Source organism: Chenopodium quinoa, unplaced genomic scaffold (assembly GCF_001683475.1).
Source record: "Chenopodium quinoa cultivar QQ74 unplaced genomic scaffold, ASM168347v1, whole genome shotgun sequence".
Taxonomy (NCBI): domain Eukaryota; kingdom Viridiplantae; phylum Streptophyta; class Magnoliopsida; order Caryophyllales; family Amaranthaceae; genus Chenopodium; species Chenopodium quinoa.
Window position 1 is genome coordinate 1,275,198 of NW_018743574.1, and position 12,953 is coordinate 1,288,150.

The following is a 12,953-nucleotide window of genomic DNA, read 5'->3' on the forward strand; positions in this document are numbered from 1 at the left end:
AATAGTAAGTTTAATTATATCTAGGTATGTACACTATGTATATTTGTCGAATAGGTAGTTGATGGACCATTTAATTTCCAGTAGTCTCTGTAATCTTTGTTTGCGGGGTAAACATGTGCAAATGTAGAATAAAATGGGGCGATTATAAAGGAAAGTAGGACCAAAGTTTCTTGACTTTTAACCAAAAAGTAAGAATTTGGTGAAGACAAGGGCAACGTATGTTTGCATGGGTCCTTGGAATTTTGGAATTGTGACAATTACCTTTTGATATATACGTTCTCATTCATTTAAAATATAATATTGGTCCATTGTCTTAATTATTTATTTATTTATTCTAGGTATAGTAACATTAAGAGACTCGATCCAAAATTTTATATATGTTGCCTTTATGATTTCAATTTGAATTATATATATTCAATAAATTTTCATAAATCACGTCTGAAAATTCTAGTCAAATTAATGGATTTTAACCGGATTCAATTCAAGGGTTTTTTTTTATTATTATTTTATTTTTATATTCAAGAAATTTCAAATGAAGAGAATACACCTTAAATAAGTATCCATGATCATAGAGAAGCAAGTATATATATACATATACTCATATAGTGATTAAAAAAAATAATTCAAAAGTATGTTTGAAGCCGTTGAAGGTAGTTGAATTTTCTTGAACAATTGATAACTTGTAAGCTTGAGAAATTGATCAATAATAGAGGGCCTTGTATGTTGGTCGTCCCTCCATCAATTAAAATCAAATTTAGGGTTTTGCCCTAAAAGGTGATCAAATTCCTTCCCCACTAAAAGTGTCCTATCTAACTTTTTAATTATGTTTAAAAAGTGTAAAAATGAGTAAGTTTCTACTTAACGATAGTGCGTTATTAGTGGAAATTATTGACTTGTAAAGTTGTAAGTACTAGTCTTTCTTATGTTAGTATATAATCCAACTACTCCCTACATTCATAAAGTTTTTCTCTCTTCTGTTTTTCAATTTTCGTCTAAGAAATAATAAGACTATACTATATTATGTGTATCTTAGAAAGAGAAAAAAAAAAACAAGGAGTAGCTTTCAATCAATTATTAGTTTTCCTTGATCTACTTATGTACACTTTATTTATATATATATATATATATTTTGCTAGAAACGTCATTAGTATCTTTAAATATTATCAACATATCAAATTCCCTCCATTTCAAGGTTGTTAAATTTTATTAACCTTGACCGTGAATTCAAATCAATATAATAAAAGCTTAATCATGAGTGGCAATCGTATTAGATTCATCTTTATTTACATATATCATTATAATTTCTTATTGTTTTATACATAGATGATAATTTTAAATATTAATAATCAGGGTACGTTCTGCCTTACAAAACCAATTATCATTGCATTATATTTAAAACACGGAGAAACTAATTATACCCATACCTATTATATTCCAATCATTAAGTATATTACTCCAATATAATAAGGCTTAAGTAAGCTTAAATAACAATTATACAAATTGATTAAGAAATAAATTATTCTTTGAGGGGCCGCCGAAAAGTTTGTTTAAACACTCTTCACTTACGTAGTTGTACGTAGACTTGTTTTTATCGTAACAAGACACGTTCAAGTTGCATGTCCAATGAATTGAAATTAGCGGCTTATTAATAAATCAATCAAAAAACGTTGAAATATATAACCTTGTCTAATTTATTTAATTGACGTGTGTGTAAAAATCAGCATGCATTGAATGCATGAAAGAAGAATTGATCAAGTATGAACACGAAAATAAATCAAATTATGCCTTTAAATAATAATAATAATAATAATAATAATAATAATAATAATAATAAATCTTACCAACCAAAGAGAATTTTTGATGAAGACAAATAGGTGGCCTACATAATACATATACATATCCTAATTACAAGTTTTTAAGGGCTTTGCACATGCTCATGCAACTAATGAATTTTACGAATTTTGATGTATATATATCCATAGTCAACTTGTTTGGTAATTGTTTTTTAACCTTAATTAATTAATTCTTATTGACTTGTGGTTTTTCTCTTTAATTTCGTATGTGCTAGTTTACACATGTATAATTAAATAATACATGTTGGCCTCAAAAAAAAAAAAAAAAAAAAAAAAAACATGGAGGCTATGTTTGGATAATGCATTTTTAATAAATAGAACAAACTTTGTTTATGGCTTGTTGATTTATTATTGAAAATGATGATGAACTAACTATCAATTAACAGCTGAAGTTTCATTACCAAAAAAAAATAAAAAATAAAAAATAAAAATGCCACTTTATAAGAAATTGATAAATATGAGTATATGCATGTACTAGCTAATTCAAACTACTAACACAAAGTACTTCCAATATAACTTGATCAATCTTTCAAAAAAAAAAAAAAAAAAAAAAAATAATAAAAATAAAAGAAAAATAATTTGATCAAACGAACAAGTTACAACCAATATTGACACGAAATAAGCTCTCAATCATCTTTGTTTTATACTATGTATTTATTATTACATGTTTAATCAAGCTAAGTATTAACACACATAACATATAAGTCATTTTAGAAAAATGATGTACTACAACTCTACGAGTAATTAGTTTATCGTACAAAATTCCTCCCTCCTTTGCTAATAAATATTTCAGATTACTAGTGTATATGTTGATTAAAAAGAGCAATAAAGAATTAATACAAAAACATTCCCCTGGTCTTACATATATATCTCCATAACAAAGTATTTTAATTTTTCTAAGTTATGAAATTCTCAACGTGTGCATTAAAATAAGAAAAGCCCTATTTTATAAAGTGAAAAGAATAAATTAGTTAATTGCCAATTGTGTAAAGTATATGACGTCACTTGCCATCACAACTAAAAACATTTAAACACCTAGACGATTCCACAATTCCATTCAATGGGTTTGGATCCTCTAGAGTTCAACTCTATAGAGTTCAATAAATCTAGACCCTCCACAAAAGATCAATGGCTAATATTCATCTTGCATGCATTTCAAAATAAAAAATAATTTAAAACTCTCACTCTCACTCTCACTCTCACTCTCACTCTCACTCTCACAACTCTACAACTCTATAATTTTCAAACTCTAGAGGATCTCAACTCCCATTCAATGAACAATGTTTTACTTCTAGAAGATTTGTAAAAAGTTTTTCTAAGTGTTAGGTAATTCCAATTATATATGTGTTACTATGCCAAATCCCCTAGCTACTTGGGGACTATTTTCACATATCCTGAGAGTGAGGAAGATAACATAATTATGACCATTAATGCATGTTAATAATTGTTTTTATCGCTTTGATTAATGACTTTTCGTATAGTACAAGTGTTAACAGTGAGATTTTCACCAACAATAATACACGAAGTATGGTATTTGATATATTATATTGGTACAACAATTACTTTTGTCAAGCATGACTTTAAAGCATATTGTGCGTAGTAAGACCTAATTTTAAATTGTCATATTAATGTGTTATACATTGTACACGTATACACTTGTGTCAACATTTACATACTACTTATCCTTTCTTTAAGATAAGGAAACCAAGCAGACAACCCGAAAACACTGTTATTTAACATGTCTCTAAAAATAGTCTTTCTCTTGTACAAGAGTACTTCATACGGAGTATATGAGATTATTGTGCAATTTCAAAGAACTGAGATAATATTTATTATTGAGGTAGACTATTAAGAGTAATACTTTTACTAGTAGTACTACAATTCAATTAGTAAAACAAAATAATCCAAATATCTACAGTAATAATAAGTAAGCAAAGATAGAGTGCAAGTAGAATCCATAGACAAAAAAGAGCTCCTAAAAAGGATAATAATGAGAGTGAAAATGACTAGGCTATGACATTTTATGTAAAATTCTCCCAGTAAGTTATGATTTCTGAAAGTCATGGATTTTGAAATTTCTTTTCTAGTGCAGGTATTTTTGGACCCACCCTTGTTTAGCCTTTACCACAAACTCATGTTATTTTGCATGTTTTCGCAATGTCCATGATTTCTGAATATCATCTTCAATCCAAACTTTACCATCCATTCATTTGATCTGCTTCCTTTTCATGTATCTATTTAGCTGATGCTGATCAGCTTGTCGTTTATCCGTCTACTGATAGGCAACAACTCAAACACTCCAACCCACAACCTACGTTTTGTAAGTCTATCTGATATCCATTAACGTATTTGTCATTGCGGACTTGACAATTATTTTCGAATGGAGGGAGTACTTATTAAGCTTATGAGTAAACCTGGGAGTCAAAAAACGCGCATAAGCCACATGTCCTATAACTGATTCAAGTAGTTATTGTGCCACACGGGAGCTAGCAATCCGGACCATATTGAAAAGATCGAACTTTAACACCCGAGAGAGATGTATATGCTCGTAGCCACAAACCCACCCTAGATAAACACGTACAGGTATAATTTAACGCGCCTTTTACAGGCCTCTACACACTCAAGTAGTCAAGCAGCTCTATTTGGAGAAAGATCCCGTCATTCTTACAGGTTCAGGCTACCAACAAGGGCCAAATATGTCAAACCAGTTTATCCATTTTACAAGGTAGAAAATAGAGAATTCTCCTCCATCAAAAGTACAACTGTTGAGAGAACTGACTTCTTGATAGCAAGCAAAGATTACACATCAAACGTGCCGCTACGGTGCTACTTAAATGGGGCGGGGTGAGAAAGCGAAAGATACAGCTATTACTCGTACGAAGGACACTTTGTGAAACCAACTACATTCTTGATTACGAAAGACAGACAATATAAAAATCTCAGACTAAAGAATGCTCTGTGATGTTAATAGCTAGCAGCTCATCACCATCATGGAACTGATCTGATAATTTAAGTAGAAACTTCAAACTTGCACCTACCACAGGAATTTTTGGACTTCTATAGTTGGTCAAGATAAATTTATTACTATGCCCAAACAATCGAGCACCGCTTAGAGAAATTTTTTCTACACAATAACAGTCAAGCAGAGATTAATAGTCTGCAAATCTGTTCCATGAAACTGATTGCTATAACCAGAGAAGAATACAACTCAAAAAAAATTCTGAAAAACCATGTTAAACATGAACTTATTGTAACATGGATTGAGAGAATAAAAGTACTTTCACGATGATGATCAAATCCAGTACGATAACAATTCCAAGCAGTACAACAAACCAAGAAGGCCATGCATGATGATCAAAGTGAACTCAGCAACCTGCAAAGATGATCAAGTATTCAATTAAGAACGTAGTAGACAGCACAAGATACAATAATTGTTCGTCTAGAAAAACTGGACCAGAAGGGCAACTGCCTTCAGCAAGCAAAAGACCAAGGCCTCTATGAGTCTAGTTATTTCAATCTTTTATTAATCACTTTATTTAAGGGCAAATAAATAATAATACTACAAGTAATAAAAAAATCAAAGACAAACCATCACCATTTAAGGTAACGTGACATCTTTTTAGGACACCGCTAACTATACAAGTATACATGACTACTAATCTTGGACAGAAGTAGTGGTTCAAAAGGTATCTTCAAAGAAAACTAAGGTTAAGGCTACCGCTGCATCTGCAACATGCAGCCATATAATAGTTCTTCGGATAGAACTGAAGCAATAAACCACAAAAAGAATAAAAAATCTCTAATATCAATAAGAATGGCCAACTCAGACTACTGTTGAAGAAAGAAGATTTGAGAACAGAGGAAGAAAGGATACAAAATTAATGATCTAAAAGGATGTCACTGCAACTCACTTGCTAAAAGTAATGGTAACTCCAAACCATTACAGAAAACACAACAGATATTTTAGAGGCATGAAGCAAACAGAACCAATGTTGACTACAAACCAAAGCAGGGCAAAGGAGGATACATCTTTGATGAATGTACTATATGAAGGAATTTGATGAATACATCTTTGTCCTTATAGATATTTCAATTACAACCCCCCTCCCCCCCCCCCCCCCCCCCCCCCAAAACCCTCTCTTAATTACAAGTGTAGCTAGTTGCCAGTAATAAGGAGCAGTCTAAGAGCACATGGTGAAGTACCATCCAAATCCTATACTATGTCCATTTCCAAAGGCATACACACCAATCAGGATTAAGTATGAAAATGTAAGTTTTGATCAGAACTTAAACTAATTCACAAAAGAAGTTACATAATTAGCAAGTAATATCTCAGCTCAGAGCAAAATCATCTCACATCTCATTAGCTTCATCTAATATAATGCAGATACACAATCTATGACAATGTTGGGACTATTACTATCACAAAAGAAACATGCCAAATGTGGTAACTGGCAGCATCAAAATATCCAATTTTGCAACTCCTCAATTCTGCTAATAGACATGTTCATTTCTGTAAATCCTCCATTCTCTTCACGACACCGCATGTCAATTCTGCTGTATCCCAAAGAGATCAATTGCTGTCAAGCAAATGATTAATTTTCCTAATAGACCATTCACAACTTTTCTAAATACTGAATCACCCCCCAAGTTGAATAGATCAATAATACATAAATACACTGCAGTACTCCACCAATTTTCAGAATATGTCAAGCAATTGATCAAATTTCCTAAAAAGCCATTCACAGCTGAATACTAAATCACCCCCAAAAAATGGACAGATCAATAATACTGAGTTCACTACAGTACTAAACCTAATTTCGGGCCAAACAAGTCATATCATATGTCAAGCAAACCGAGGAAAAATTCTTTTACGCACCCAGGTGTAATAGAGGTAGGTCCTCTAGGGTAATTTTTTGCTCATTTGATATGTTTTACTCATTTAAAAATTGAGAAATAAAAATATATCAAATCATGAAATAAAAAATTAAATAAATAAATAAAAAAATAATAATAAAAAAAAACAGTTGGGTGCACATAACTCTGGTGCACCTAGGTGCATGTAAGAATTTTCAGAATGAGGAAGGCTGCACTAGTTCAATCAGACACATAATCAATAATTAAGATTAATTGCCAATCAGTCAAAGAATAATTTCTCTAATACTCATTCAAAACCTCAGATGTCACTATGTAAATAATAGCACAACTATCATAAATGTCAATTTCAATGGCCTAACGGCTACTACCTAAAATGCTTAAACCACATCGTATGCCAACGTTTAGCCTTAATCTAGCACAGAACAAACTATACTTGACACTAATATTATTCACTATATTTAATTTGACCAAGAGATAAAAAAGTTCACTGATTGAATCCTAGTTGACTTCATTAAATCAGGGAACATTACTAAATTAGTCATCAAAGGCCATCACACCAATCCAACCAATGATTATTTTAGAAAAAATGGGCTGACCAAGGAGCAAGAGTGTCATGAGAAAAAAAAAAGTGCTTTCTCCTTGCAGCCATGTCTACCTAACAAGTTAAAATTTTAGAAGAAAAGATCTGCCCAAAATGAGGACGAGACACAAGGGCACAAATGCAAAAATGCACAGATTGCCAAAAAGCATTCGCTAATGGTTTAGGAGTTCAGCACCATTAATTATGCCAATAAGCAGACTCTTCAACTTCTCAAAGTTTGCCAGCGAATGTAGAAAGGCATCCTCAAACCCAATGGTCCAAGATATTTACTGTTTGTTTGCCATAGTAGCGACTTTGAAATTCTTGTACAAACCAAAACAATTCTTGACAAAAGGAGGACTCTGTGGGATGACACATGCATATCATCAGTAGACAAGGCATTACTTTTGCTTTTTAACAAATTAAATGCCGTTTTGAAGTTAATTATTTTTAAAAACTACTTTGAAAACTCTTGATCAAACTACACAACTTCATAATAAAAGGCTTAACTCCAAAAAATGATATATGCATTAACCTTCTTACTTCACTTCACCCAAGTTACTACGACATTGCAACAAGTCACATTGTAACAGAGAATTTACTCAACAATGAAGCAAGAATTGGCATGAAAAAGAAAGTAATTTTCCCACAATATCATTACAAATATACCACAGGCATGAGGCATCTCAAGTCCATATTGGCCGAAAAGCCGAAAAGTTTTCCTTCCTAGCCTGATAAAGAAATTATGTAGTTTCACAGTCAATAACATCTAGTATCCTAGGTTCCTAGCCTTAATCATAACTATTCTTAACACAGACTTTTATACCCACTCTATATATTATCCTCATCTCTAGATGAACGCTGAAGTACTGTACAGATATGACAAAATAGCACCATTCTGGTTCCCCAATTCTTCTACTATTTTACATGGCAAAACCATTTTGGACACAAATTCTGTTTTTTAAATGGACAAAGGTAGAAAAAGAGCTGTTACTTGGAATATTGTGAAAAAATAATAATAATAATATGAGTCATCCAGAAAATTTGTTGTTTCTAATTTGATAAAATTCCATCATCCATTTTGTTTGCACGGTTCCACAACAAATTATTTCTATAGACATTTACAATTTACCAACAGAAAACTTCAGCTCACATCACCTGCTATTTGCCTCCTTTCTTTGGCCTTTGGCAGCTTAATAATTTCCGTAGGTTAAGAAATTTTTAAAAAAATGCTAAAGAAGAGGTACCTAAGGTAAATGACATAAAATTGTAAACTAAACAAATTTTATTGGGCTGGAAAACATAGCTTCCCTATCACCGCTCTATTATGTTTATCCCCCTAGCATTTTTGAGTGAGCACAAGAAGTAGATAAATGCATTAGTAGAGTTTCTTAGCTTCTCAGCGAACAAAAGCCCCAAGTTATACCTACAATTTTTTCTTTTTCATCAATTGATGCTACAGAAATCAGATCTTTGATATATCTGTCAACTTAACACGGGCATGATTGGCCTAGGTTTTCACAAACAGATATCCATTAAAATTGTCATTCTTCACTCTTCCCTTTCCTTCTCCCAATCCCCTATTTCCCTACGGTTGGAAACACACCCAATTATACAAACTTAAAACAAGAACGAGACAGTTTGGAAGTGAGCTTTGATATGATTCTCCAGATGCAACACATATGGCAAATTCATCTGGGTAACTTTTGAAAGGCCAAGTACTATAGTTTCCCATATATCATGCTTTCAATTGTCTTCAACTATCCAACACTAATAGGTATGTAAGCGAAAATTAACCGTGCAGAAAGGGAATATCAAATTCAACTAAATTTTGATTCAGTTTATAACACTGCCAAATTCTAGGTCCATTAAATAATTCAAATCATTACAAAAACAAGAAAATCAACAGAGGCTGGATAACAATATCCAAGCAAATGCATATTTCATGACAACTGACAAGCAATTCAATACGATTCGATCCTCTTGTACCAAATGGGAATGCAGATTTCAGAATAACTAAAACAATATTCATTGAAAATTCATCTTGCTACCAGAAACACCTAATCAGATCATAACAACAGAACAAAACCCTAGAAATAGCATAATTAAATACAATAACATCGAAAACCCTAAATTGACACCAATCGAGACATTTAACCTAATTGACGAATTCACCCAAAACTCAAATCGATCTAATCAACAATAAAACGCAAAATAAAACCCTAATTTAGCAAAAAACAACAAAATAAAAAAGAGACGATCGGAAACATACCCAATCAAAAACGAAGAAGAATTAAGCATTAGCAGTTTTGGGAATAAGAGGGATGGATTGTCCCTGTTGATTCTTCTGGCCTTCGCGAAGTTTCTGGGCAAGAAGCATACGTTCCATGACGAGTTCATACTCACACTTCTCATAAACATGGCGCTCATCTTCGCACTTCCATGGAAGGTAAAACTCGGATTGTCTGCATTTGTTGAGAGGGATCAGAAGATGTGCGCATTGATCTCTGTAAGGGATTGGAACCTTGTTTTCCACCATTTCTTGTTGGGTTGCAATCATCTTCTTCGATGAACCTGGAACCTCCATTTTCTCTCTCCGCTTTCTTTCTCTCTCTTCTTTTTAGCTTGCGGCTTCTTTGTTTCGTTTCCACAAACGCGAGTGTTAGCAAATACGGAGAAACAATGGTACTGTTTGGTAAAAGTAGCGGTAGCGGGTAGCTTTTAGCGGTCGAGTAGCGAGTAGTTTTTAAGGTAGCGAGTAGCGGTCAATTAGTAGTGGGTAGAGGTTAGCTGTCAAAGTAACGGTTGATAGTATGAGTGTTTGGCAAAAGTAGCGGTTGCAATACCAAAATATATCAAAATTCATATCAACATTGTTTTAAAATTAATAAAAATTTGTCAAACGCTAACCGCTACTTTTAAACGCTACTATTTTTAACGTTTGAGAAAAGCTACATAAACGTTACCTCTATCGCTAACCGCTACTAAAATTGCTACCTTGCCAAACACTCTCAAATTTTTTCTAGTAGTGTTTTGACTGGTCAAAACGCTAACCGCTACCTCAAACGCTATTACCAAACAGGGCCAATGTCAATAGATCAATTCCCTTTTTTTTATTTTTTATTTTTTTATTTTTTATTTTTAAGAATAGGAAATAATGTTATTTGTGTGTTAAAAAGTGAATGCCTAGTTGCCTACAGGGCGACATAATTCGGCCCGAGTTTATCACCTGCATAAGAAGTCTATCAAATGACATTATTGTAAATATTTTGATTTTCATGATGCAATAATAAAGACAAGTTTCTTATCTTTTTACATGGTTAGTCTCTCGTTAAATAAAATAAGTAATTAACCAGTGTGAAAATGAGAGTAAATAGAATGTTAACATTCATAAAGAATTGATCTTTCAAGAAATTAAACTTGTAATAACAATCCCAATGAATATTGCAAATTACTAGACCCCGAGCCTCGCATTGACTAACGTTTTCTTATATGATGAAGTTCATAATGCTTGACATATGAGAGCTCAATATATATGAATAAATGCAGGATGGTTATAGGCGTATCAACATAATAGAATAACCACCAACCAAACTTAGACTCATTAAGCAAATGTAAAATATTGAGACTAGAAGGCCATCATAGAATGTTTTCGTCAAGGGCAATAATCATTAGCATGACAACCAGATAAAATAAAAGATATGTTGTTAATTCTCATAAAATCTATTGAATGAAGATTAGTCATGTATAAGTCAATAATAAAAACATATTGAGATTGCAATGGATGGGATATATCCCTCCCCCACACCCCAAAAACAAAAAAGCTCCCTATAGATTGTGTTTGGGTCCAATTTAGTCAAAATTGGGCCTGAGCACTAAATGATCCAATTAAAAGCCCAAGGTCAAGGTTCAACTCTCCAATTGCTCAAAAGTCAAAAGTCAGCCCACAAAGTAAGCCAATTGGGCTAAAGCCCAATCTCTCCATGTATGATGAGGTATAAAAGCCATCATATTAACACATTCAAGGAGAGAGAGATTCAGATTCACATTCCAATTCATATGCTCATTCTTGCATTCAGAAATATTCCACAAAAGCCTCAAGCTACAAACTCTCTTGCATAGTGTCTTCCTTTTACACATTGTACTGACTTTAGCATCGGAGGGGCCTTCCTCGGAAACACCCCCGAGGCTAGTTTACGTGTGTTCACTGTGCAGGAAACCTTCGGCCCAACACAACTTGGATCGAATCCAGTCTTCTCCATTTCAGTGGACCTTCGGCAAGGTCCCATTGTTTTCAACCGAAACAATTTGGCGCCGTCTGTGGGGAAGACTTTCAAAAATCTTTAAGCCAAATTCCTAACCAAGATCATCTTGCAATTATCTTAGCAGCCATGGCTAAGAACCGCAAGAGCAAAAGCCTCCGTCAAGGAGCGGGCGAAAAGCCTAAAACCCCTACACCATCGCCCTCGCCGGACCGGAACTCTCCCAAGGGTGCCGGCTCGGGGGGAGGATCACACAAGGAGGATTCCCTATCTCCTATAATGCATGACTCTCAATATAGGCCGGACCACTCTCGGTCTAGCAGGGGTTAGTCTGATCATAGGACATATTCAGTGTCCCAAAGCCAACCATCGGCTGCACGGCCTCATTACCACACTCGGCCGGGGACCCCTTTGACGGGGCCCAGTTCGGAAGAGGTGGCAAGAGCGCTGGCAGTACTCATGGAGGCAATGAGGGCACAGAATATGCCACCGCCTCGTGATCGAACTCCTCCGCATACCCGGCATCAGCGGAGGAAGTTAGACCATGACGGTGGGAAGCTTCCTTCCTTCCGGGAACTGGAAGAGTGGGAGGAGGATTCTTGGAAAAATGAAAAACAGAGGAAAAAGAACTCTCAATTATTAAAAGGATCCTCATCCTCAAGACCAGCAGCGCATAAGAGCAGCAGCTCAGCTTCTCGGCCAGAATCTACTCGCCGGGAACCCGAGACTGCTCGCAGAAGCGTCCTTGACCGACTCGGCGGCCAGGAACCGAGCGTGCGTAGTCGCCTCTCGTTCCCTGCAGCCGAGGCCCAGACTTCCCAGCCAGGGACGAAAACCACTCCTACCTCTCTAAGAGGGCGGAGCGCGGTCCCTTCGGCCAGGAACAAGGGCAAGGCCATTATGCTACCCGCTAGTTCACCATTCGAGCAATGGATACTGGAAGAGCGCGTACCCACGGTTAAAATACCGTCGCATATCACATATGACGGGACCACGGATCCGAAGGACCACGTGGCCTCGTATGAGACTCATATGCATCTCTGCCCCAGATCCGAGGCGACTTGGTGCAAATATTTCCCAACCACTCTCAAGGGGGTCGCGCAAGCGTGGATCTCAAAGGGAGTAAGGCAAGGCTCCATAACAGGTTGGGATGATCTGTCCTCCAAGTTCAGGAGCAAGTTTTCCACGGCAAACCGCCGAGAGAAGACTACCGCAGAGCTCATGAGTCTGCAACAGGGGGAAACCGAAAGCCTCCGAGACTACCTGACCCGTTTCAGTAACGAGTCATCAAGCGTCTCTCAGCTGGACCAGGGGCTAGCTGTTTTTGCAATGCAGAATGGCCTTCAGCCAGGAAAATTCCTAGACTTCATGGTCATGCAT

The 12,953-nt window shown here is 35.1% G+C and overlaps 1 protein-coding gene across 1 annotated transcript; it reads right to left on the reverse strand.

Moving 5' to 3' along the window:
* Positions 1 to 4,867: 4,867 nt before the first annotated feature.
* Positions 4,868 to 9,974, reverse strand: LOC110681886 (NADH dehydrogenase [ubiquinone] 1 beta subcomplex subunit 7-like). The gene is made up of 2 exons (XM_021858037.1): positions 9,584 to 9,974; positions 4,868 to 5,226 (listed from the first exon to the last, which is right to left on the reverse strand). Exon 1 carries the CDS (start codon positions 9,896 to 9,898, stop codon positions 9,605 to 9,607), a length of 294 nt encoding a protein of 97 aa, XP_021713729.1. The 5' UTR covers positions 9,899 to 9,974; the 3' UTR covers positions 4,868 to 5,226; positions 9,584 to 9,604.
* Between the last annotated feature and the right edge of the window lie 2,979 nt (positions 9,975 to 12,953).